General features: G+C 41.4%; 1 protein-coding gene across 2 annotated transcripts; it reads right to left on the reverse strand.

The window, feature by feature from the left end:
• Positions 1 to 775: 775 nt before the first annotated feature.
• Positions 776 to 27,085, reverse strand: VWA5A (von Willebrand factor A domain containing 5A). 2 transcript variants are annotated; one of them, XM_061167665.1, is made up of 19 exons: positions 27,041 to 27,085; positions 26,018 to 26,062; positions 23,865 to 23,922; positions 23,559 to 23,761; positions 22,784 to 23,006; positions 22,486 to 22,661; positions 22,089 to 22,203; positions 17,399 to 17,568; positions 17,054 to 17,142; positions 16,263 to 16,407; positions 15,532 to 15,611; positions 10,924 to 11,038; positions 10,022 to 10,186; positions 9,644 to 9,744; positions 9,123 to 9,391; positions 6,626 to 6,739; positions 4,330 to 4,460; positions 2,641 to 2,767; positions 776 to 2,119 (listed from the first exon to the last, which is right to left on the reverse strand). In XM_061167665.1, the coding sequence occupies exons 3-19, from the start codon at positions 23,905 to 23,907 to the stop codon at positions 2,040 to 2,042; spliced, it is 2,346 nt and encodes a 781-aa protein (XP_061023648.1). In that variant the 5' UTR covers positions 23,908 to 23,922; positions 26,018 to 26,062; positions 27,041 to 27,085; the 3' UTR covers positions 776 to 2,039. The 2 variants fall into 2 exon arrangements, with proteins under 2 accessions (XP_061023648.1, XP_061023658.1); XM_061167675.1 differs by lacking the exon at positions 27,041 to 27,085 and adding an exon at positions 24,153 to 24,235.
• Between the last annotated feature and the right edge of the window lie 654 nt (positions 27,086 to 27,739).

Genomic DNA, 27,739 nt, shown 5'->3' on the forward strand with positions numbered 1-27,739 from the left:
AAGTCGGGCAAATGTTCCCAATGCCAGTTAATGCAAGAGCCAAGTAAGACTCAGCTCTGGGCCATTCTCCACCTAAGTGAACAGATATTGTGGTCTTGCTCAGAATGCTTGAATATTCAAGTTGAAAGTAATAATAGAATTTTAGTGTAATCCCTTTGTTGTAGGATGGGAATTCTAAGATCCTGAAGGTAAAATCATTTGTCCCTCCTCACATGACTATTTAAATGTATGGTCAGGATTCCAACAGTGGTTTTCTGGCCAGTGTTCTTTACCTGCTTCATATAAGATAGGAAGCCAGGAGCTTCCCTGGTGGTCCAGTGGTTAAGAATCCACTTGTGGTGCAGGGGACACAGGTTCAATCCCTGGTCAGAGAACTAGGATCCCATATGCCTCAGGGCAACTGAGCCCATGCCCCACAACTAGAAAGTCCATGTGCTGCAACAAGGATTACACAAAGTAATCTTTACACAAAGATCACAACAAAGACACAGTAAAGACCTGCATACCACAACTAAGACCCAATGCAACCAAAAAAAAAAATATATATATATATATATATGTGTGTGTGTGTGTGCATATATATATATATATATATATATATATATATTTCTCATTAAAAAAAGACAGGAAGCCAGCCTACAACAGAAGATAGGAGGAAAGGACACAGTGTGAACAGTAGAGGCACCCGGAAAGTTGGCTGGAAAAAACAAGGGATAATAAAAACTGATGCAGATTCAGTGAGTAACTCTATAAATAAAGACCAAATACAACAAAGTGCAGGGTAGAGATGGCCATTTTAATATTGATATGATATCATTTTAGGAGGCAACACATCAAAAAGGGTCATTTCTACCAGGATAGAGTATATGGGACATTAGTTTCAGAAACACGAGGAGCTCCTTTCTTCCTCATGAGGTGAGCGGTCTAGGTTGAGGTCTCAGGGGAAACTGCCCTTCAACTTGTTTTTTCCTATATTATATGAGGTCAGATCTGGACTTAGAAGCCTCATAAGTTCAGACTAGGACTAAGGAGTCCATTAGTGCTTTCTTACTAAGATATTTAAGGATTAAGGAGAAACAGGTCTCTATCAGACATAACTCAACCTAAGTCACCAAGGCAGTGGGAGGAAAGGCATGTAGCAGAGGCCAGCAAAGCCCAAGCAGGATCAATCAAGAAAGTCCCCAAGAAATAAAGCGTGGGATGAATTGGGAGAGGAGCACTGAAATATACATATTACCATATGTAAAACCAATAGCTAGTGGGAAGTTGCTATACAACGCATGCAGCTCACCCCAGTACTCTGGGATAAGCTAGAGGGGTGGGATGGGGTGAAGGGTAGAAAGGAGGTTCAAGAGGGAGGGGCCACATGTATACTTATGGCTGATTCACGTCACTGTATGACAGAAACCAACACAACACAGTAAAGCAATTATTCTCCAAATTTAAAAAAACAACATTTTTAAAAGAAAGAAGCTACCCAAGTGCCAGACCTCACAGTGGACCCCTGAGTCTCCCTCTTTGTGATCTTAAGCTTATATTCATCCCAGTGTTGGCTTTCTACCTCCCCTCCAGCTCTTCTTCCTATCTAAAAATAAAAAAGTGCATAGTTCACCAGTCTGGTCCTGATAAGTACCTAAGGACAAAAATAAACAGAAAAAAAGTGCAGAGAATTCTCTAATTCAAGCATTCCCTAAACATCAACACTACAATCTTTAGTCTGGAGTCCACATCACCTGTGTTTCATGTGGTCATTCTGGAAAATTGAGGAGGGACATTATAGCCTGGGAATGCTTTGAATTCCTCCAAGAAAGGGAACAGATTCTGGGACCCGTGACACTCAGCTGAGGGTAGGAGCTGGGGAAGGAAAAGCACGTTTGAAGAGAAGCTGGCACCAAGAGGCTAGAGGGTGTGGGCGCCCACTGCTCGTACAATAAGAAGCTGACAGGATAGGTATAAACTACAGAAACATCAGAGCAGAAGAGACGGTGAAGGCAAGGACTGTAACATGGCAGAGGCACTTGTTCTTCTGGAGGGTCTCTTCAGGGGCCAAAGATGGCAGGATCCACAGACGATTTCGTGAGAGCAATTGCAGCTTTCACAAGCTCATGCCTGACGGACCCTGGGAGAAGGAGGAAACAAAAATGAAGGCTGAGGGACAGTGATGAGAGGATAGGCTCTCCTCCCAGGCTCCCCGAAACTCTTCAGCATCTTCCCTGAGCCCTACTTAGCTGTCTTCAATACCCCTGACTTTTTTCTCCCTACTGCCCAGGCTCCCTTTAATCTTCTCCAGCCCCAGAAATGTTCAGCAGCAGTGAAACGATAAATACCCAAGGAATCAGGGCTCCACGTCCCGTCCTACACTCAGTACAGCACATTTTCACTTCACGTCCTTCTCACAGCTCACACTCCCCACCCATGTCCCCTTCCCTCTACACCCACCTCCTCCACTCCCCCAATTTCAGATTGCATCCTCATCCAACCAGTTGGGGCATCAGGAAAGGTGTGAACCAGGAGGGTTGGGGAGGAGATATGGGAACCCTATCTTGGTAACCCTCTATCAGGCTTGGAGGCTCAATGCCTGGGATGATGGCTAGCTTCCTAAACACGGGGAAAGATGGGGTCTTAGGACTGGGTTCCTACCTGCATGGATGCGAATCCAGGCCACTGCCTTCCTTTCCAGAAGCTCCCACTCACATTCCATGTCCTTAGCGTTGTCATGCAGCCAGAGCACCGCCAGGACTGTGGCCCAGCTTGAAGAATTCGCATCCTGTACCACAGAGAGAGACTTCCCTGAGGCCCCCAGGTTAAGTTCAGGGACTCCCCTCGTGGCCCAGTGGTTAAGAATCTGCCTGCCAATGCAGGGATTTGGGTTTGATTCCTAGTCAGGGAACTAAGATCCCACGTGCTACAGGGCAACTAAGCCCATGCACACTGCAGCTGGAGTCTGTGCACTGCAACGAAAGATCCCTCATAATGCAACTAAGACCCGACACAGTCAAACAAATAAATATTTTTTAAAAATTCAGATTCCTTATTGGAGGACTCTTCATTCCCCTGACTTATTGATCCTGTTACCATAAGAAGGAAGGAAATGTTAGCCGGACATGTCTTGCTCTCAAGGAAACCAAGTTAGAACTTCATGATTCTCATATCTTCTTCCACTTTTTTGTAAATTATCCCTTTAATTATTTGTTTTAGAATAATTATTTCAACAGAAATATAATGCTAGACACATATATAACTTTAAATGCCCTAGCAGCCACATGTAAAAATAAAGAAGTACAATTATTTAATATATTGCATTTAACTTAATATATTCAAAATATTATTTTAACACATAATCAATTTAAAAATAGTTATCAAGAATGGTTTACACTTTTATGTTGTCTTTGAAATCAGTTTGTCTTTCACAACTATAGCACATTTCAATTCAATGGAAAATTTAATTTCTCACTTGCATTTGTCACATTTCAAGCTCTTAGAGGCCACAGGTGACTAGTAGATACTATATTAGATGAGGCAATTATAGCATATTTAAAATTTATTTAATCACCTTCCACATTTTGGAAATTCAGAATGATGGGTGTCTTTCAAGTTCTTGGCATTTGTCTCATATGTCTCATTTGGTGTATATCTCAATATTCAACAATTTCTCAATTAGAAGATTCAGTAAGTTACCTTGAAATTCTTGAATGTAATTTGTCCTCATCAGCATACTTGAACACATTTGAAATAACTAAGTTGTCCCTATTGATACTTCACCTATCCTAACTTTGGTGAAATTCTGTTAATTTCTGGACCACCCTGTTTAGGAGAAAGAACATAGATTCTGAAGACAGATAGTTCTAGACTGAATCCAGCTCTGCCACTGACTAGCTGAGTACACAAAGATATTATCATACTTCTTTGAACCCTGGTTTATTCATCTATTAAGCACAGCATGAGTAGGATTTACCATATTTAATTGATTGATGAATAAATAAGGTCATGAAGGGAAGTGCAATGCACAGTGGCTGGCACAGAGTAATTGCTCAATAAATATAAGTAATTATAACTAAGATGAGTGGCAGAAAATGTAGTTAAAGAGGATTTTTGCTTTCCCTCTGTCATCCATCAACTCTAAACCATCAACTTCTAATAGCAGACTAATTTCTTGTTCTTTCTGCTCCAACACAGCCAGAAAGATCATCAACTTCTATTTATCAGAAATTAATTCAGTCCCTGACCTCTTGTATTCTTCCTCAGGTGAGTCATGATTCACCCGAATTCTCATCACTCACCTCAACCTCACAAAAATATACACACTCTCTTTTCTTCTCTGAATCTTACCTTGTCAGGAAGTGCAGCCTGTATGTCTTCCAACTTCATACCCAGGACCAAGGCCAGACCTTCATTCAGATCCCAGGAACCATCTGCCTTTTGAAGGGAAATCAACTCTACAAGATGATTATCTTGAACAACTGTGGGGCAGAAGCAAAGAGAGGATGGGAAATTATGGTGCTAATGGTCCCTGAGCATCCTGAGACAGGTCTGAATTCAGAGACAGGAGTGAGAGCCCAGCACTAAACAGATACCACAAGATCCTCATTTTAGTCTTGTCCCCTAGGACACATGCCCTCTCTCTGTAACAATGCAGGCCACTCAGGTGACATACGGACTGCACTGAAACATTCAGTAACAAGGGAAAGATACAGGTCACTAAAGAACCCACATGATGGTACTGTTTAAGTCTTACCCAGTCCTGTTTATTTTATTTTTATTTTTTAAATTATTTTTTATTAGTGTCTAGTTGCTTTACAATGTCATGTTAACTTCTACTCTTCAGCAAAATAAACAATAAAATTTTGAATTTCCTTCCCATTTAGGTCACCGCAGAGCATTGACTAGAGTTCCCTGGGCTATACATTTGGTTCTCACTAGTTATCTATTTTATACACAGCATCAGTCATGTTTAAATGGGCCTTAAAACTTTAGGTATATTAAAAAAATTGTAGACAAATATAACTTGGGTTTTAATTATCAAAATTTCCAAAGAAAGCAGATATAATGGAAGCTGTCAACAGTCTATCTCAAAGAATGGCCTAGTGTCCAATCCTGGTGGTATGAAAATTGCTTAAAGGCCACAAAATTTTCATAGAAAGTATCTCGCATCTGGCTATCTCAATCCTATGAGATGATGTACTTAGAGCAACTTAGAAAATTAGTAGGTAAGAAAAAGTGTAACCAGAGAAACAGTTCCACCCCAATTGGCGGGGGGTGGGGAATACCTAAGGCTCTGATTTCAACAGTCTTAGTTGGAATCTCAGCACTGTTAACACTCAAAATGTAACTGTTCTTTAACAGGAATCTCAGCCTTCTCTGTAAATTCAAGACAATAGAGCCTAACACACGACAAAGAATGTAAAGTACTTGGAAGGCCACTAATTAGCTCTCTACAAATAGTAATTGCTAATTAATTCATAAAAACCAGTAGCTTATTCTCCTGGGTAATTTTTCTTTCTACTTTGGTAAAAGGATTCATAAGTGAAAAAGCTTAGAGTGGGGATATTCTAAGTTACTGAGGTAGTAAGATACTATAGACAACCAACACAAACTATTGGTTTGTCCAAAAAGTTTTCCATAACATCTTATGGAAAAACCCGAATGAACTTTTTGGACAACCCAAGAAGGTTCTTTTGACAACCCAAGGAGGTGAGGAGCTGTGCAGATGAGCGAGCTAAGGTGCTAATAAGTGAACTAATTTGCCTAAAACTCCACAGCAACTGGGAATACAGAGCTCTGAATCTACCTTAGACCCTGAAGCTGTGATAATCTAATAAGAATGAGTGCCAAATAAGATTTTAAACAATGAAATAATTGTACAGCACAAACTCTGGCTACAAAACTGGAGAGACTAGAAAGAAATGTCCTGCAAGTCTATTTTAATAGAAAAGACATGCCTTCATGGTGAAATGTACTTCAATTCCATTTGTTATGTACATGAAAAGCCAGCTACTTGAAACAAAAGGCAGTAACCAAGGAACACTCTTTGGTGACAGACGATCATCAGACAGTATCAGGAAGACCCATTTGTAAACCCAGCCTGTACAAGAATGGCAGTGTAGCAGGGGCCCACACATGATGAGTTGTGCAGGAGGAGGGCCCCAGCCCATAGGCAAGGAGTGTGAGCGGAGATGGCAACGTGGTTTATTTATCTAGGGCTCAACTCAGACTCTACTGGGCAGGCTTCAGGGTCATAAGCTGACCCCGGCAAATACAGGGACTGGACAAATCTCAACCTCTGCCTGCTGCTTTTCAAATAGGTAACTTCCTGGGTAGAGACAGTCACAGGGTTCCCCTGGTGGTTCGGGGTAAAGAATCTGCCTGCCGATGCAGGCGACACAGGTTCGATCCCTGGGTCGGGAAGATTCCCTGGAAAAGGAAATGGCAACCTGCTCTAGAATTCTTGCCTGGGAAATCCCATGGACAGAAGAGCCGGGCAGGGTACCGTGCAAGTGATCACAAAGAGTCAGACACAACTGAGCGACTAAACAACAACAACAAAGAAAGCCACAAGATAGCAGAGAATTGAAGATCAGTTCTTCAGTTCCCATAGAGAAGAGGATAAGACTGAGGCCCATCTCACCTGGACCGCGAGTTTCCACACTGGTCTTTTTGGCAGAACCACAAGGCTTTGTCTTCTCAGGGCAGCCCTCTGATAAGGACGTGCATTTCTTCTCTCGTCTGTGACGTCTTTGTCCTATACAGGTGGTAGACAAACACTGGTCAGAAAAAGTCCCTGGAAAGATGCTCACGTAGAGAGAACAGGCTCTGTTTAATCACAGGCTTAAAAGGATCAGGATCACGACTATTCTGCTGGTGGGACACCCCTCAGTAATGATCATCGGGGAGCCGAGAAGGAGGACGGAAGTGGGACAAGGCCTCTGAAAGCTGAAAAACACCAGTGTAGAGATAGAGACCAAGGCGCCCTCTATGCTCAGGTGGAGCCAAAGGCCCTGGATAATTTGAGACCCTCCTATCCAGATCAGTTTAGCCACCGTCTCTATCGTGTATTTTTTTCTTCTATGATGAGCCCACTTCCAGCACACAGCGTCACTCTCTGAGCGCTTCTGGAACTCTTGACACAGGACAATGACCTCTTCGGCATCTTGAGTTTCATCACAAGAGGCTTCTTCCGACTAGTTATCTTAACTCAAAACTGTTAAAAAACCTGTTCTTGCCCCACCCCCTCAAATTGCTCGAGGGCCATATCCCAAGTCCCCAGGTTTGGGAGGTGTGGATGGAAACCACTTCAGTCCCAATCGCTGCAGCCAGGTCACCAGTCTGCCAGTCTCACCTGGGTTACCCTCCTCATATCCTTGCTGCCGTCAACCTCCAACTTCTCTGTCACTTCCCGTCACCCACTGGAGTGTCTGAAAGATCACAGACTTGCACTTCATTGCAGGCTGCATCATCTAGAGAGATGTCAACACCTATGCAGATAACCTGTCCAACACCCTAATGTAAAACTTCTTGGCTTCTTCAATTAAATGGCTTCAGCACCCCCTCTACTTCACCACTCCCTCCCAAGTCAGAATCTTATTATCAAGCAAATTGTTCCACCTATACAAAATAAACTTTTAAAATATTCTTTTAAAATACAGGATCCACTTCTTCCAGTTTCTTTTCTTTTTTATTGATTGTGTTTTTTAATTGGAGGATAATTGCTTTACAATGATGTGTTGGTTCCTGCACAATTCAATTCAGTTGTACAACAATTCAATTCAGTTGTACAACAATTCAATTCAGTTGTAACTGTGTGTGTGTATGTATATATCTCCTACATCTGGAGCCTCCCTCACCCACTATTCCACCCTCTAGGTCATCACAGAGCACCAGGCTGGGTTCCCTGTGCTAGGCAGCAGCTAGCTATTTCACACATGGTTGTGTATATATGGCAATGCTACTCTCTCAATTTGATCCACACTCTCCTTCCCTTCCTGTGTCCACATGTCCGTTCTCTACGTCTGCGTCTCTATTCCTGCCCTGCAAATAGGTCCATCAGTACCATTTTTCTAGATTCCACATATATGCATTAACATAGTGATATCTGTTTTTCTGACTTACTCCACTCTGTATGACAGGCTCTATGTCTTTGACCTCATCTGGATTCTGTTTCCTCTATTTTTTTTTTCCTATGTAACAACTTCCTTCCATCTTTACTTTCTTCCCTATTTAGCCTAAATCTCAGATCCAACACTATATCACTCTTATCAATATCAACTCTATGTCCCTAATTTCCTTTTCATCACACCCATCTGACAAAACCCCCACCTCAGTATTAAGCCAACACTCTACCTGCTTCATTCTTATACCAAAGCTCCTGATTCCTTTTAGTAGTTCAGTGCCACTACAAAAGTCAAGGAATCAAAACTAAAGTGGACTTTCAACACTGTGCTGGGTCTTCATTGCTGTGTGCAGGTTTTCTCTAGCTGCAGCAAGCAGGCTTCTCATTAAAGTGGTTTCTCTTGTGGATTCCAGGATGAGCAGGGCTCAGCATCTGGGCTCAGTAGTTGCAGCTCCTGAGTTCGAGAGCACAGGTTCAGTAGTTGTGGCTCACAGGCTTAGCTGCTTCACAGCATGTGTGATCTTCCTGGACCTGGGATCAAACCCAGGTCTCATACACTGGCACATGGATTCTGAACCACTGAGACATCAGAGGAGCCTCACTTATACCCTTTGTCATCCTGTAATATGGACTGTTTCCTGATCCAAGCCAATAAAACTGTTTTTCATTAGATTGGCAAGGGCGTCTTTGAGATTTACCCAGTAGCTCTTTTTCAACTTTTACCTTGACTTTTCTGCAGTATCTAATATTTTGATGACCCCATCTGAATATCCTTTGTTTTGAATACACATTCACTTATTGTCTTCCCACTTCATTTCCTGTTAATTTCATTTGGAAAATCCTCTGCCATCTATCCCTAGATACTTGGGATACCTAGCCCATGGGATTGCAAAGAATCAGACATGTCTCAGTGATGAAAAACAAAAAGGACCTTTCACAAACTTTTTCTTTAAATGCTGTGTTCAGATGTCCAGAGGCCCTTCTTTTGCATGAGTTTGAATGGGGTAAAACTTACTCCATTGTCCACACTTCTGTTGGGGGAAGGATTGCACCACTGGGGCAGCACGCAGCAGCAGTGGCCTTGGAACATCCCGAGGAGACAGTGGCCCCTGAATTGGCCTGTTGAGATCTTTGTTGACAGCAATGAAAGCTGTGTGGGAGCTTATGACTCCACACTCCATGCTGACTTTCACCACATCTTTTTTATCACCTGCTGTAGTCTCCCTGAGGCCCATGTCCTTGATCTGGAGAAAGGACTTGGCTGCAAGTCGGTGAATGGTGAGGCTAAAAGAAAACAAAATTCTGTGATTTAGGGACAAGCATAAAAAAGTCAGTTATACAGGACCTTCAAAAGTTAAGGATGAAAAGGAGGGAAAAAACAGATTAGGGGGAAGAAAAAGAGATAAATAGGTTAGAAAGGAGAAGTGATGGTAGGGCCACTACTGAACCCCAGAATAAGAGAAGGAAATCACCCTGAAGGATGGCAGAGACCAAACAAGAAAGAAAGAAAATAGCAAAGGAACACTGAATTCTCACTTGGCATCGAGCTTGGGTTGTAGGGAAAATGTCACTTTATTCTCCAGGCTCTCTCCTTGGAGTGTGTACTTGAGGCAAACTTCTCCTGTTGCCTCTGCTGGCTACAAATTAGAGAAGGGTAAAAATGACAGAGGAAGAGATTACCAAAAGAAAGGATAGAACTGGGGCAGCTCCCCAACCCAACCCATTAAATTTCTGACAGGGAACCAGGCAACTCAAGAAATCAGAGACTTGAAATGATAGAGAAGGGCCGGGCTGACTCTACCTGGCAAGAGAAATCTCTTGATGAGACTCTACCAGCTTTCATGGAATTGCCCAGAGCAGAGTTTAGGACAATAGCTACTCTCACTAGAGGAACAGACAAGAATGAGAACTCACCGGCATTGTCCCAGTCAACTGGGCATAGAGGATTAATCTCTGACCCCTAAAGAGGACAGTCTGTTCTGGGGAAAGCATTTTAGCAGACAGACCATCAGGCAAATCCCATCTCAGAGAAACATCGTCTACCACGGGCTGCAGAGAACGTTTCAGGGCTCTAAGTGCCTGGTGAAGGATAAAGACCAGAATAAGCACAAAACAGTAACAGCAACTCACTGAATATCACATACCAAGTGTTATGCAATGTAATACATGGTACACCTATTCCTTAATGCTATCTACACCAGGACATGGGCATTATTACTCTTGCTTTACAAATGAGGAAACTAACACTGAGAGATTGAATGACATAATTATGAAGGAAGGAAGGAAATGTCTGGGAAAGGAGACCCAGGAGAGGCAGGAATTAGATAAGAGATCTGGGAAAGAGGAATTTAGAAATATAACCAGAGGTGGAAGATGCCTTCCCTTCTGTATATGAAGCAAATGGACCAATCTACCACCTCTTCCGATTTACCAGACCTATTACTGCTGTGCTTTCATCTTTACTTTGTAGTATTTGCACAGAGGATAAGGTATAGTACCAAAAGAGGCCCTAACGCAAACACCTAGAATCTCAATCATGACATTCAAAATTCAGTTTCTCTGTTTCGGGTCTTAAACCCAAAGCCCTAACCTATTCCAGCATCTTGGCTCTGGGCTTCCAACTACTAGAACCAGACACCATTTCTTCCAAAACTATATACTGGGCTCCTTCTGCATAAGGATGAAAGTAGTCCCATTACGTATATAGCCCAAGTCCTTGGGGATATAAGTAAATGAATGCTGGCAGGGAGTTATTGCCCCACTCTGCTCCACACTCTCTTATATTTCCACCTCTAGACACAAGGCCTGTCCCTCACCTTGGCCTGCATTCTCTCCTTGCCTGTGATAAATTCTGAAGTGCCCCGTGACACCCGGGCAATGCTTTTTATTAGGCTGGTGGAGACTCCTTCACCAATACCAAATGAAAAACATCTGGAATTATAAAAGAAGATGTTAGAGACAGGCACTAAAAAGTGAATTTACAAAATTAACACAAAATGATCAAAAGTACATAAAAAGATAGTTTTCTTCCTTGACCAAAAGTAAGAGCTACCATTTATTGAGCATATTTCAGGGGACCAGATGCCTTAAATCAATGATGCAATTTAATCATCACAAGGTTCCTAAGAGATAGGATAATATCTCATTTTCACAGGTAAGGAGCTAAGGCCCGAAGAACTTAAAAAAATATGTCCAAGATGACATATCTACAAAAAAGCAGAAATTACATTTGAGCACTAGTCTGACCATAAGATGCCCCTGGCAAACCATTATATGTTACACTGATTCTAGAAGCAGAAAAAAACCAAACTAACAGGACTGCATCCTCATCAATTATTCTAATAATCAATCCAAAGAATTAATCAGAAATGAGAAGTTAGGAAAAACAGACACTGCCATCAGTGTTTGACTAACACTGTACCGAAACCACACCTGCCCTCAAAAGGCTAGTCTTACGAAAAGTGCAAGTGTCAGTTGTTTAGGCATGCCTGACTCTTTGCAACCCCATGGACCATAGCCCGCCAGGCTCCTCTGTCCATGGAATTCTCCAGGCAAGAATACTGGAGTGGGTTGCCATTCCCTTCTCCAGGAGATCCTCCTGATTCAGGGATCAAACCCTGGTCTCCTGCATTGCAGGCAGATTCTTTACCATCTGAGCCACCGGAACAAAAGTGCCCCCTGCTCTTCTAACTGGAGGGTCCTCTCCCCACCCTTGTTGATGTGCACCAAACAGCTTCTAAACCACAAACAGATTCCCAAATAAGACTGTCTATAAACAGAGATACTACAAATACAAACATTTTTTTAAGGGCATGACAAAAATAGTTTTCATTATATGAAAATAATACACTGAAATTTTGGCCTATATATCCATCTTTTTTATTGGGTTAACGTGAGTCATCATCCCCATATCTAGTGATATCAGCCTCAGGATTAATGCTCTAAACATGGAGAGCTAAGAACCCGACATCCAACTACAGGAACCTAACTGTGATCAAGCCCTTAGGAGACCACAGCCTGCCAACATACTGGTACTATCTTCTTCAAATTCTCAACAAGATCTCTAAATTGTTTTTTGTTTTTTGGGTTTTTTTTGTAAGAAAGAAAGAACATATTCATAAACCAGAGATGTGTGAAAAAAGACACAGGAGCAAGTTAAAAGGGCTTCCACTGACCAAACCTAGAAATTCTGAGAATCTAAATAGATACTGAGAGCAATGAATCTTTAAAAAATGAAAAATAATAGAAGAATCCAAAAGTACACATTGATACAACAACAACAAAGGTGGGGGGAGGGGCACAGAGGTAGTCAGGAAGAGAAAATTCTTCTTTACAGTAGGATGCCAAGTAATAAATATGGAAAAGTTGACAGAATTGAAAAAAATCACCATTTTGTAACCACTAACAGCAATCTGAGCAATAATCATTAGTGAATGCTAAAACTACTGGGTAAACATTGACTGAAAACAAGATGTTTACAAAAATTTCAAAGTTATATGTCAGATACCACCTTTAACTAAGTGACAAAATTCACAGCCAGGCCCAAATTCACTTTGGAATATTTTTTACAAAAATATTTAATATTAATCTAAACATAAACTTAAATAGTCAAACAAACATAATTGAAATTTTCCAAAAATAACTAGCTAGTACTCTTATAAAATGTCAGTGTCATTAAAGAGTGAAAAGCCAAGAAACTACTCTAGAGGAAAAGAGATTAAAGAGGCATAATAACTAAATAAAATACTTATTATTGAATTTCCTCCTGAACAAAAATCAAAAACAAACAAAATTCTATATGACATTATTAAAAAATTGGCAAAATGACCTATATGTAAATAACGTTTTATATAAAAATTAAATATCCTGAATTGAGTAGCTGGTTTTTTTACTTACTAATTTCTTTTTGGCTGTGCTGTCTTTGCTGCTGTGTGTACGTTCCTCTAGCTGCAGCGAGAGGGGGCTACCCTCCAGCTGCGGTGCGTGGGCTCCTCATCGGGGTGGCTTCTCTTGGGGAACACAGGCCCTAGGGCACATGGGCTTCACGAGTTGCGGCATGTGCGCGCAGTAGTTGTAGCTCTAGAGCCCAGGCTCTGGAGCATAGGCTCAATAGTTGTGGCCCATGGGCTTAGTTGCTCTGTGGCATGTGGGATCTTCCTGGATCAGGGACTGAACCCATGTCTCCTGCATTGGCAGGGGTATTCTTTACCTCTGAGCCACCAAGGAAGCCCGAGTAGTTTTATTCTGGCTATTTGTCAGATATTCTCAGTTCTTAGAAGATGAATGCAAAATGATATGCATATGAAAGGTCATGGCATCTGGGCTTGCTTTCAACTATTTCAGACCAAAAAAATTAAGTGAAATCAATATGTTAAAATGTTGAAAACTGGTGGACGTGGGTGAATGGTATATGAACATCTATTGCTTTATTCTTGCAACTATTTGCTAGGTTTGGTAAATCTTTCAAAGCAATATATAGGAAACACATATTTAGAAAAAATGAAGAAAGACCCAAATGAAAGGAAGGACATATTATGTAGATAGAAATGTTTGATACAACAAATAGTAAAGTTTTCCCAAAACTGACATAAAGAGAATACAATTCTAGTCAATATCCAAACATGTTTCCTCTTTTGGTAAAAATTGACAAGCTAATTATAAAATACAAAAAGTCCAAGAATGACTAAGTCTTGAAAAAAGAACAAAGCTGAGGACTTACTCTACTGGAAATGAAAATTTATCAGAAAGTAACACTAATTTATACACAGTATTGCCGGCACATGTCCAGATAAACAGATCAACAGAATGCAACAGAGGATCCAGAAACAAGCCACACATGTATAGATACTTATCTGTGTCAAAATCGCTCTGTACATCACTGAGGAAAGGACAAACTTTAAATAAAAGATAAAAGGTCAACACGATATCCACATGAAAAAAAAAGAGAGAGAGAGAAAGAGAGAAAAGAACCCTGACCCCTAACTCATACAATTCACAAAAATAAATTTCAGATCAACTGTGATTCTAACTGTGAAAGAAAATACAATAAATCTTCTAGAAAATGACAAAGGCAAGTAGCTTCAAGACCTTGGATAATGGAAGACTTTTTAACAGAATACAAAAAATACTAACCATAAAGCCAATGACTAAAAGAGAAACCTATATCAAATTAAGAACAATTATTAATCAAAAGAAACCATCTTGAGGGTGAAAAGGAAAGCCATAGAACAGAAAACTATATTTCTAGAACATATCCAAAAGTGTTTGTACCTAGACCATAGAATGAACTATAGATCAGTTTAAAAAAAAGAAAATCTGATAGAAAAAATTTGGAAAGAGACTTGAAGCTCACAAAAGGATATCCAAGTCAATAAATACGAAAATGTGCTCAACTTCATTAATCAGGAAAATGTAAATTAAAACTATTATGAGATAGTACTACACACACCCACAAAATCTGTTACAGTTTTAACAGACAAATAATGCCAAATTTTGGATAAGTAACACGGCAACTGGAACCCTGATACAACGCTGGTATGTATTATATTAGCACAATAACTTGGAAAACTATTTGGTATACCCCCAAAATTTCACAACTATGTCAGTGTGTTTGAATTCTATATTATATGAGCATAGATATGTATGTATGTATGTATTCATATATATGTATATACATGTTCATGTCCAAAAAATGCATGTAAAAGAATGCAAGAATGTTCACAGAAGTATAATTTTTAGCAACGAAACCAAAGACTATCATCTGTAGAATCAATAAATAAATTATGGTATAATCACCCTGTGGAATACTATATACCAATGAAAACTATGGCTCCATGCAAAATACGCATGAATCTCAACATATAGCTGAGGGAACAAAGCCAGATACACAGAAACAAAAACATACTGCGTAACTCATTTATTTTCATTCAAAAACAAGCAAAAATAATCCACAGTGTTATTTTATTTCCTCTTTGGAGAGGGAAAAAACGAGTAGAGATTAAAACTGGGATGTGATAGAAATGGATAGAGATGAAGAAGTCGGAAACATTCTGGTTCTAGACTTGTGTAGTAATTACACATGTGTGTCACTCTGATAATTCACCCAGCTATATATTTAAAAATTTGTAGTTTTCTGTATTATTTTGATCACAATGTTTATAGTAAAGAAAAATTCTTACTGTTCAGTTTTTGTTTCCATTGTGGTTTAGAGACACCAGAAGATAATGATTTCATTATGTTGTTGATACTATTTAGAAAATTACTTTTTTCTTTTAGTACGAAGTGGAGATATATAGAAAAATATTTTCAGTATTAAAACTAAAATACTTGAATCATTCTGTTGTCTGAAAGGAATATGAATACTGTTATCAGGTGGCACTAGATTACATGTGACATTATGTGGGTCCAGGCACATTAACTCATACCTGTGCCTTAGATAGTGGCTCTTAACTTCTCTAGCGACAGTAAATGTATCAGTAACTTCTCCGTCTGTGAAGACAAAAACCTGTAGAAAGAAAACATCCATCAAATCTCTGAAGTATATTTAAAGACACCAGAACTTGCCCTTGAAAAACCCCAACTATTTCATTTCAGAGACTCATGTCACTTCAGACAGGCATGAGGGTTCTAATGTTCACCTCTCTCACATGGTCTGATCAGAACCCTGAGAATATTCAGCATCTCCTCTGCTAATTTCATGCAGGACTTCTGTGGCACCTCCCAAAAGAGCTTCCTTCATCCCTGCTCCATAGCATGGAGCTAAGGGAGAGGAATGCCATCAAATGGCATTTAGTCTCTTTATTATAGGACTGTTGTTCAGTCGTTAAGTCATGTCCAACTCTTTTGCGACCCCAAGGATTATAGCCCGCCAGGCTCCTCTGTCTACAGGATTTCTCAGGCAAGGATACGGGAGTGGGTTACTAATTCCATCTTCAGGGCATCTTCCTGACCCAGAGATTGAACCCGAGTCTCCTGCATTAGCAGGCGGATTCTATACCACTGAGACTATACCACCAATGATTCTATACCACTTCACCTGGGAAGCCCACAGCTAAATTACTACCATATTTCAACAATCCTGTGATGAAGCCCAGAGCTATGATTCTTCAATGAGGGTTCCATTCCGTCCCTTTTTGAGCTCTGTTCCAATTCTTACCTGCAGGGGGTGGCCTGGTACAGAAGGCTGCTTGTAAATGTGTTGGAGTGGTGTCAAGATTTCCGTACCCCCTAGGTTAGCCCTCATAAGCTTAACTCTCCGCAGTGCCTCCTCCACGGTACTCTGAGCATACTCCACACTATTCCTGAGAAAAACAAACACTCTCCAGTGAAATGAAGGCTACTAGACATAGCCCAGTATTAAGTCCCTGAATTGTAAACAACTTTAACTTGAAATCTCCAATGCCAAAGTCAATTCTGCAGCAACCCCTTTAAAGTAGCCTTTTAAAATTGTTTATTTATTTTATTTTTTAATTGATGGAAAATTGTGTTACAGTATTGTGTTGGTTTCCAACATACGACATGAATCAGTCATAGTTTTAAACATATATATATATACCCCCTCCCTCTTAGCCCACCCTCGCCTGTCTCCATACCACCCATTTAGATCACCACAGAGGGCCAGGCTGGGCTCCTTGTGTTGCACAGAAACTTCCCACTAACTATCTATCTTACACATGATGCTGCATATACTTTCTCAATTCATCCCACCCGCAACTTCCCTCGCTGTGTCCACAAGTCTATTCCCTACTAGGTTCATCAATATCATTTTTCTAGATTCCTTATGTGTCAATATATGATACTAGTTTATCTGACTTACTTTACTCTGTAGGGGAGAGAGGAGGGAGGAGTCACTACAACTGACTCAAATCTGTTCCTTTTCATGACTGAGTAATATTTCATTGTATAAAGTAGCTTTTTAAATTCTCTATGGACTGTCCAGAAACTTACGGAAAGAATGCCTCAAAAGTAGATCCAAATTCATAGATGTTGAAATAACAGCCTAGAGGCAAACTCTTCAGGAGCAAAATCAGTGTTTCCTGAAGGAAGACCATGTGAGAAGACAGTGAGAAAGGATGCTCTCAATCACATGACCCTGCCAATCTAACTCTTAGGAATGGGTCTTCGCCCCTTCAATCCCCCAGGCCCTTCTATTCCAAGGCTAACCTCAGAGCAGTCATGTTAACTGTAACTCAGATGGGGAACAGACCTACAGCTCCAATGGACCCTAATTTAATCCCCAAGATTCACTCCCACTTGAGCAAGTAACCAGGAAAAGAAAGAAACTACTTTTACCTTGGCTACCTCTATGCGCAGCGGAGATTTCCTCTGTTTATTCATGGGGCTCTGCATGCTTCCTGAGCAGTCCATGAGGAAGATAAATTCTCCACAGGCAATTGATGGCTGAGCTTCTGGGATATTCGGGTAGAAAGTCACCATTGCAGCTGGATCTCCCAACACACCATCTACTCAGAAAGAATAAAGACGTGGTAAGAAAAAGGGAACTCAAGAATCAATTGTAGTGAGTTACCTAAGGAGCTTGGAAAACACAAATCTAAAACAGCTTAATCTTTATACCATATCTGCTGGCACAGAGTTTGAGGTGAGTTACAAACATATAAATGATACAGATATATTACAGATATAAAGGAGAAGAAAGAGGGTAGAATTTACTATATACAAGCAATATTAAAATCCTGTATCTGGATGTTAATCTCCTAGCAGTTGGGAGTGAAATACATCATTAAAATGTCCCAGCATTTGCCAGAGGAATCAAACTAATTTATGTGATATCGTCACATCAAATCAAAGGGAAATGTATTTATATGGGGTCCTTAATTCTATTTTTTCTAAATAACTTTGTTTATTTTTGGCTGTGATGGGTCTTGGCCGCTGCACCTGGGCTTTCTCTAGTTGTGGTGAGCAGGGGCCACTCTCTAGTCGTGCGTGGACGTATTGCGGTGGCTTCTCTTGTCGCAGAGCAGGGCTCTAGGGTGTGCAGGCCCAGCAGCTGCAGTTACCAGGCTCTGAAGCACAAGGTCAATAGCTGTGGCACATGGGCTTAGTTGCTTTATGGCTTGTGGGATCTTCCTGGACCAGGGATCAAACTGGCATCCTCTGCATTGGCAGGTCGATTCTATCACTGAGCCACCAGGGAAAAGAAGCTGTTTGTCGCTGAGTTGTGTCCGACTCTTTGCAACCCCAAGGACTGTAACTTGCCAGGCTTCTCTGTCCATGGAATTCTCCAGGCAAGAGTACTGGAGTGGGTTGTCCTCTCCTCATTTCCTGGTTGGGGAATCTTCCCCATCTGAGCCCCCAGGATAGCCTGTCCTTAATTCTTAATTACAACTTTGAAAAAAAAGATGACTGTGTGGATAATTTTTATGCTGACAATTTATAAGAGCTGAGAGTGTAATGAGTGTCATACAGGACAAGGAATCCATCTGTGCTTTATTTGGGTACGAAGCACTTCTGATACTCTCCAGAACAAAGAAAGAGAAGTACTTAAATGTGTGTTGCACTCTAACACTAGCATCATCCAAATAATAGTATGGAAGAGATCATGGGTGTCTAGCCTATGTTACCAAGTTGCAAAAGCCAGAGCTGTGATTCTATTTTGAGGAACAAGTGAAAACAGATACAGGAGATGAAATAAGAATGGCTGGGTTATATCAACTCTATCCTGACTGTTCAGAGAATATAAAAGACACAGAATTAAATCCCAATATCCTATTTTTATAAAGTGATTCTAGGATTACAGTTTTAAATTATCAGTACCCCTGGGATTCAGAATGATAACAAGATCTGCTTCAGTTTAACCTCTTACCTCTGAGATATCTCAATAACCAAAATGGCTTCCAAATAAAATGGGTGTGGCTCAGCAAATACTTTATAGAACACTGATTCAAAAATAACTTTTATATAATCCAGGATCTCTGGATATAAAGGAGTAGCTTTTTTTTTTTTTTTAAATAAGTAAGGTAGATTACTTTCCATTCTGAGAGACAACTCGTTATAGTGGGACTGGCACTGTATTAAGAGGTCAGAGAGGTTGCCACAACAATGACATGAGTTAATATATAATATGGCTAAACTTTAAAACAATGCCAGGCACACAGGAAACACTATATATGTGTCATTTGCCATTATTCTTTTGTCGTGGCTCAAATTATTTTCATCTCCAGAGTCTCAACTTCCTCTTTTTTAAATGAGGCATTTCAAACCCTAGCTCCTCTGCTTGCTAGCCTGTTTCCTGTGAAATCAAAGTATTAATACCTGCCTCAAGATTATTTTAAGAAACAGAAGTAGAGTCATGCATGTAGAAAACAAACTTATGTCTACCAGGGGATAAGGTGGGGGAGACGGATAAACTGGAGGACTCGGATTGACACATACATCCTACCATAAACAAAACAGACAGCTAATAAGAATCTGCCGTAGAGCACCAGGAAATGTACTCAATACTCTGCAATGGCCTATATGGGAAAAGAATCCAAAAAAAGAGTGAATATATGTATATGTGTAACTGACTCACTTTACCATATACCTGAAACACCACAATATAAATCAATTATACTCCAATAAAAATTTTTTTAAAATATTATTTTAATAGTTAAGTGAGGGAAGTCTGATATAATACCCTTAAGGAACTCAGTCTATGGCTCAACTTAGATTAAGAATAGTTTTATAAAATTATTTATAAATTATTTTATATGATTATTTTTATTAAATTATAAATACTATTTTTTAAAAATATCATGTTCTTAATATGGAAAGTACAGTCTAAGTTTTTGAAAGACAGACCATGCATTTCTGTCATGTAGTGGGATGCTTCATTTGGTCGAACTACAAACTGTTTTAGTGAGTCAAGCAGTCAGTTGTCATTTGCTTCTTGGTATGGATGGAAATAGCAAGTCATCTTGATCAAATACATAATACAGAAAGCAAGATGTGAGGGGTGCTACTGGAAGGGATTCTCTAGACATGTAAAGAGTTCTCTGAAGTCCTCCTATGGCTAATAGAGCTTGCAAGAAGAGGGCTGGACATCTCAATCCTTACCACTTGAGATTCAACATCATAGAACTTTCTCCAGTGGATTAAAATAACTGAGTAAAGACCAGGTCCAGCTTCCCAGGTGGCTCATTGATAAAGAATCCCTCTGCCAACGAAGGAGTCATGGGTGGGTTCAATCCCTAGGTCAGGAAGATTGCCTGAAGAAGCAAATGAATTTCCCAGTATTCTTGCCTGGGAAATTCCATGAACAGAGGAGCCTGGTGGGCTACAGTTTCTGGGGTTGAAAAGAGTCAGACACGACTGAGCATATGAGCACACGCACACTCACACAAAGACCAGGTCACTGTTGCGGGAGAATTTCAGGGGCACTAGAGGGGAACTCCCCAAAAGGAAAGGACACAGCCAGGCAACTAATGTACAAAGACAGAGCACGGGGCTTCCTGGAAGAGGAGCTGTTGTAGACCTCTCTGAGGTCCCTGCAAGCCAGTGTGGCCTGGCAGCCCAAGAAGGCCCCACAGAACAAGAGATGGACATGGGTTATACCAGTTATAATTGTAAGGAAAAGTACACACATATTAAGAAAAATTTAGAAAATAAGATAAATTGCTATTAATATTTTTTAAAGATTTTTTTTTTGATGTGGACCATTTTAAAGACTTTACTGAATTTGTTACAACATAGATTCTGTTTCATATTTTTGTTTTTTGGGCACAAGGCATGTCGGATCTTAGCTCCCTGACTAGGGGTCAAACCCACACCCCCTACTTTGGAAGGCAAAGTCTTAATCACTAGACCACCAAGGAAGTCCCCCAAAAAAGACATGTTAAAGAAATTACAATAATAATTTGTATATATTATTACAATATATTATAATATAATAATAATAAGCTAAGCATTAAGAAACTAAACATAGTCTCAGAAATTAAGTAACTAGGACAAGATGAAAAATATCTGCAGACAGATGGTGGTGATGGTTGAACAGCAAGGTGAATGTATGCAAGGCAATGGGATTTTATACTTAAAAATAGTTACAAAGGTAAAGCTGATGTATATAAATTTACCACAAAAAAAAAAAGGAATTCCAGGTGAGATTATGTGAAGGTATATGAATCAAAACCAATAGAAATTGTTAGATCTAAAAAGTAAACTTACTTTTAAACTAATCACAATTACTTCTTGCATACTTTCTCTGTTTTAAAATGGTTTTTCCCAATGCATAGATTATTTCCTAGCAGTAATCTACTTCTACAACTCATTTTTACTTTAACAATCTTTGGAAATCTTTTCCCCATATTATTTCAATCTGTTAATGTATGTTATTTTAGTAGTTACATGGTAACTAATCAAATATACCTAGCATAGTGAATTTAACCACTGTAAGACATTTTGATTGCTTACCAGTCTTTGATATGATTAAACTGAGGGAGAAGAGAACTTTTCAATCCATATTTTTACTTATATTTAGATTTATTTTCATATGTAAAATTCCCAAGCCTAGAATTACCAAAATAAACATTTATTTTGATGCATATGGCCACATTTCCCCTCAAAAGCTTGATACCAAATTATTTTGGTTCAGGCAATCTCTGAGTACCAAATTCACCACACCTTTTGAAGCATGATTTGGAAATCTCTGATAACTTGAAAAGTGAAAATGTCACATTATTACTTTTATTTTTATTTGCCTTTGTAGAGACTGCTCATTGTCACATGTTTGTAAACTAGTGTTTCCTCTTGTGAATTATTTGTTCATGTCCTTGGTTCAATTATCTACTGGTGCGCTTAGATTTGCCTAAAGGATATAACAAGATATTCATTGAACTTAACCATTTCTTTCACATCATAATGTAAGCTGTTTCAATGTTTTACCCACTACTGGATAGAAGGAAATAAAACTGAGGATAATTTGAAGATAATTCCAAATCAGAAAGTTACTCCTCAGGAGGTAACCTCAGAGGGAGAAAGACAATACCTGGCTTTGTTGTAGGTTCTCCCATCTCCACGACTACACTAGGGGTGTGGACTGCACTGTAGTAAATTAGGAATTCCACATCCCGATCAAACTTGTGTCCATCGGCCAAGGAGACCTGAGTTGGGAACAAAGAAGCCATGTTAGAGCTATCACTGCCTCTGCCCAGGGCTGAGGTCAGAGTTGAGGGCTACAGGCTTCTTCCACGAAGGAGAACAGCCAAGAGCAGTAGCAAGAACAGAGAGAAGGCTGGGGAGATTAAAGGGGGGATGAGGAGGGAGCGCAGTGTGATCCCCTCTGGGTTAATAAGAAAAAATAAGGAGGAAGAATTGAGTGAGGACCAAGGTCAGGATCTAAAGGAAAAGGGTACCAGCAATGATAATGCTCTCTTGTGAATTACCTGAGCAGAAGTCTTATTATCTCCAAGGTACTCAATAGGACTCAGGGAGCAGTTGGATTGAATCCTGTCAATGCCATGCTGGGAACTGACGGTGGCCACCAAGCTGATTGTGTAGGGCAGGTCCTCCAAAGAGACTTCAGGAGTCTTCATATTAAGGCAACTGTCCTTAGAACATCCTACAGAAAGCTATTTTAGTTCTGTGCTCCCTTCCCACACTTTCTAGCACCCAACAGCTTTGAAGGGGTTTCCCCAATTACACCAACCCCCCAAGTAGTATTTGGAGGGAGAGGAGACTGACCAGAGAGTTGGTACCGAGGATTCAGGACAGCTGGGAGCACGTAGCGCAGAGCCCCATCTGCTTCCAGGGGCAGCTCCTGCACGTACTTCAGGGTGACCTCCGCCTGCGACCCGGGCAGGAGGTTCCCCACGTTACAACAGAACACATCCCGGGAGCACATGTCCTCCTCTAACAGAAAGGCTTGGTGGCCACGGATGATGGCACTCTCATAGCTGGTGTGTGCCTGAGAACAGAGAAAGCAAGCCGACATGGTTGGTGAGGGTACTCGGGGTACAGAGAACAAAGACGAGCGGGGAGAAACGGGGGCTGGTATTGCCAGGTTCACACTTGTATTTTGTTTTTAAGTTTTACTCTCTGCTTTTATTTTTGGTTTCAGTGGGTCTTTGCTGCCTGCTCGGGCTTTCTCTAACTGTGGTGAGCAGGGACTACTCTTGTTGTGGACCACAGGCTCACATGTGGGCTTCAGTACTTGCAGCTTGTGGGCTTAGTTGCCCTGTGGTGCATGCAATCTTCCCAGACCAGGGATCGAACCCATGACCCTGCACTGGCAAGCAGATTGTTATCCACTGTGCCACCAGGGAAACCCCCACAGCTGTACTTTGAGTGACTCTGATTGACTTTCCCTCCAAATAATTTTAGGAAAATAGCAGTTAGAGGGGAGTAGAGGAAACAGCATTCAACATCAGCATTTTTTTGTGAAGTTGCATTTGCTAGAGGTCCTGAAGAGTACGCATTAGGGAAAAAAGGAAGGAGGTAATGTACTTATCCGCAGTACCGTCATCTTGTCCTGTAATTCTGCTTTAATTTTCTTTCCATCCACCATGGCCTCGAAGCTGTAGACAGCTGAGTCTTCATCCATGGGGAATATAAAGAAAGCCTCCAAAGGAACTTCCTCCTCATTCTTGTAGTTTAAGGTTGCAGACACACCAGCCACAAACTCACAGATGGACAAGGTCACAGAGATGCTCTTCAGTGGCACTGGAGACAGACCAGAGTACAAGAGTTCAACATAATTGAGTTGAATGCCTCCTGTAGGCCAGGTTAGGTATAAAGGCAAGTAAGAGTTATGGGTCAGACTTACCTGACTTCTCCTGGGGGGTTAGGAGGCCTCCTGAGTGCACCATGGTGACACAGGGTTACTGTGGAAAAAATACATGATGAACAGAGTAACATGCTGGGAACTATTCACTCAGAAAATGAAAGTGAAAGTCACTCAGTCATTTTTGACTCTTTGCGACCCCACAGACTATATAATCCATGGAATTCTCCAGGCCAGAATACTGGAATGGGTAACTGTTCCCTTCTCCAGGGGATCTTCCCAATCCAGGAATCGAACCCAGATCTCCCGCATTGCAGGCTGATTCTTTACCAGATGGGCCATCAGAGAAGCCCAATCACTCAAGTACCAGCATTTTATTTGCTTCTCTCTGGCGTAATGGTGGAGGGAGGAACCTAGAAAAAGACCAGATAGGTGAAAAAGTTGCTAATAGTAAGAAAAGCGGAGAAGGCAATGGCAACCCACTCTAGTACTCTTGCCTGGAGAATCCCTTGGACGGGGGAGCCTGGCAGGCTGCAGTCCATGGGGTCGCTAGGAGTCGGACATGACTGAAGCAACTTAGCAGCAGCAGCTGCAGTAAGAAAAGTCAGTTGCTCAGTTGTGTCCAACTCTGCGACCCCATGGACTGTAGCCCACCAGGCTGCTCTTTCTATGGAACCCTTCAGGCAACCCCTTCTGGAGTGGGTTGCCATTCCCTTCTCCGGGGGATCTTCCTGACCTAGGGATGGAACCCTAGTCTTCTTCATTGCAGGCTGATTATCTACCATCTAAGCCACTGGAGAAGACCCAGTAGTAAGGCTCCTTCTAAATGCCAGACCCAGGTGGGGAAGCTGTAAGATTCAGTAAGTATATACTAAATAGGAAATCTCTGAAAAATCCTGAGGCTTGTTCAAAGGCTGGCTCCTATTTTTTCTAAAGCATATTTAATACACCACTTGTTAGATACATTGAATCAGTGTAATTAGCTTAACCCCTCTGAATCTCAGTATTTTCTTGCTAAAATGAAAACCATATTACCTGTATATCATATATGCACATATGAATTAGTACATGTGAAGTTCCTAGAACAGTGCCTGACTTACAGGAAACAGTTAATCAATGTTAATAGACATGAGTATTGTTCCTCTTATTGCTTTTACTATTATTAAATAGACCTCTGCCATTACTTAGATCATGCTACTCAGACATCTGCAAGTAGGAACCTGCCAAAACCAAAATGGACCCCCTTACAATTTGGAGCAATTACCTTGCAGCTTTTCTTTTGAGGCTCATAATTGAAACTGCTGATGGATTCACCTGCTGAGGATATATTTATATGTGTGTGTGTGGTATGTACACATGTATGTGCCCAGGTGTGTCCAGCTCTTTTGCTGTAGCCCGCCAGGCTCCTCTGTCCATGGAATTTTCCAAGCAAGAATACTGGAGTGGGGTGCCATTTCCTTCTCCAGGGGATCTTCCCCACCCAAGGATCAAACTCTTGTCTCCTGCATCTCCTGCACTGATAGGGGATCCTTTACAACAGAGCCACCCAGGAATCACCTATGTGTGATTTACTATAACCTTAGACAACCATTTCATGTGACATGTTAACAAATCAATGTATGTACATACATTATGATTTACATTATGATTCCTTTATGTGGAGAAGTAACAGGTGGAGCTGGTCCTACCCATTGAAGATGCCCTGGGGCTTTTCTGAACCCAAGTATTTGTGAGATTGTCTGTAACTATTCTAGGCCATCTATGCTCATCCCAATGACCATTTAAAGCATATCCCACAATACCCCCAATCCAGAACAAAGTCCTGATTGCTCCTCCAGCTGATGGCAATCCTGTTTCTTATCACAGTGCCCCACCTCACAGATCAGAGCCAATAAGACAGGCTCTTCCATCCCTGTCTGCTTTTATTTTGAGCAGCTGAGTAAAAACTGAGTGTGGCAAAATGGCACAGTGACAGAGAATCAGAGGGCAGTAGCAGCTGTGGGGGAGGAGAGGTTTGCATGCAGACCCCTGATAGGCCAAATTCCCTAAGCTCCTGAACAGGCTGGAGCTGGGGGCAGGAGGAATTTCTAACCACACCAGCAGGGAGCTTAAAGCAGGAGGACACTGGGTACAACAGCTGAAGAAACTGCGTCAGGTGTCAGGCAACCCATGCTCCAAAATTAGGTAATACTCACCCAGGGTGGTTTTCAGATGGGGTGAAAGAAGCAGAGGGGCGTCTCCTATAAAGAAACAACCTTATTTCCTAATTATGACCCCAAAAAAATCCCTCTTTGCCAGACATTTGATTTCCTGGACTCTCTCCCCCACCCTTCCCCAAACAAATGAAGCTGCGTCAGAATTAGTTCTTCCTTCAAGAAGGCACTTCAGAAATACACCCAGCAACAGGTAGGCAGACTGGCCACAGCGCTGGCCAAGGTCAAAGCCTTGAATCCCAGGCACCAGGGAGAGCAGAGGATGGCTCAGTGAATCAGGGGAGGCCTCAGCGCTATGCGGACCCTCAGGAATGCGGGAGCCCCGGCGGCGGGGGCGGGAAGGAGCAGCTGGCGCTGGCGCAGTGGGTCACACCCCTGCAGCCTGCTGCAGGGGAGAAGTGGAGAACCCGGAATCCGGAGGCGTGGGTGAAAGCGGGACTCCTCTAGAAACGGAGACTGACCGAGTCCTTATTCAGTCCTAAAATTTCAGCATCCAAATACTAACGGGAGGGATCTGAGTCAGTCCTGAATTTCTATATAGAAAGCTTTAGGGGCTGCAGTCCGACTGGGGCGAGGGTTGTTGGGGGGGGTGGGAGAGGGGGAACTTGGAGGGAGAGGGCTTGAAGCTCCATTTCCCCAGCATAAAACCACATAAAATTGAGAAAGCATCAAGTGTCCACAGGAAAGGAAGGAAGGAAGAACGAACGAGAGAAGTTGATCAAAAGTAAAATGAAGTAAAAGAGAAGTGAAGTAGAAAGAGGGGTCTTGGGATTACCCGGAAATGGCTACATCCCCCTCCCACATTCAGCAGGATTCCCCTGAACTGCCCAACCCACAGAAACCCTCAGGGCATCGCACTCCAGGACTAGGTTCCCTACCCTCGGCTTGCAGTTAAAATGAGCCCCGAAAGATTTAAAGATGGGGAAGGGGAGTTGAAAGAGGCAGGTCTCAATACTCAGGAGCAAAGTGCCATTCAGCCCCGAAGCGAGCAGCCTGGTAACTTACCTTCAGCTCTTCCCAGCACTCTGCGTCGCTACAGGCAGAGGACAACTGCAGACAGGATTTCCAGGAAGCCACGCCCCCTCCTAAGGACCGGATGTAAGGTAGCGACTCCGAGACTAAGGGATCGACGGAAAATTCTTACACGGAATATTGGAACTTTCACTGCTCTCTGGTTCAAGTCCTCAACCCTAGAACGTTTTGCTTTTTTTCCTCTTTGTCTGATCTCAGTTAAGGAACAATCAGAGGAGAGGCAAAGGGAAGGGAATTTTTTTTTTTTTTTAATGAAAACACTGTAAGGAACTACATTAACATCAAAAATCGCATGTTTTTGTAATAGACTGAATTACCATTTCTTCATTCTTACTGTACTAAGCCCCGAACTCTATTGGCTTTATATCATTGATTTATTTTGCATTTGAGTCCTTTGTTCCAAGATTGTATCCCCTCCTACAGTATGTGGGGGAAATGAGGAGCCAAGGAAAAGGCACCCACAGATCAAGTCTTGCAGTCATGAGTCACTTGTAGGTTTTTCATTCTGACTATAAAATCAAATGTTGGGGGTTAACAGTGCAAATAACTGAGAATATTTGTGCTCACTCAGGCCTTAGGTGCATTTTGGAATTCAAAAGCAATTTAGCAAATTTAAAAGCTATGCTTTTAAATATTTCCCTGTACTACATACTACTGTTAAAACTATGAGAA

This window comes from Dama dama, chromosome 2 (assembly GCF_033118175.1).
Source record: "Dama dama isolate Ldn47 chromosome 2, ASM3311817v1, whole genome shotgun sequence".
NCBI classification, from domain to species: domain Eukaryota; kingdom Metazoa; phylum Chordata; class Mammalia; order Artiodactyla; family Cervidae; genus Dama; species Dama dama.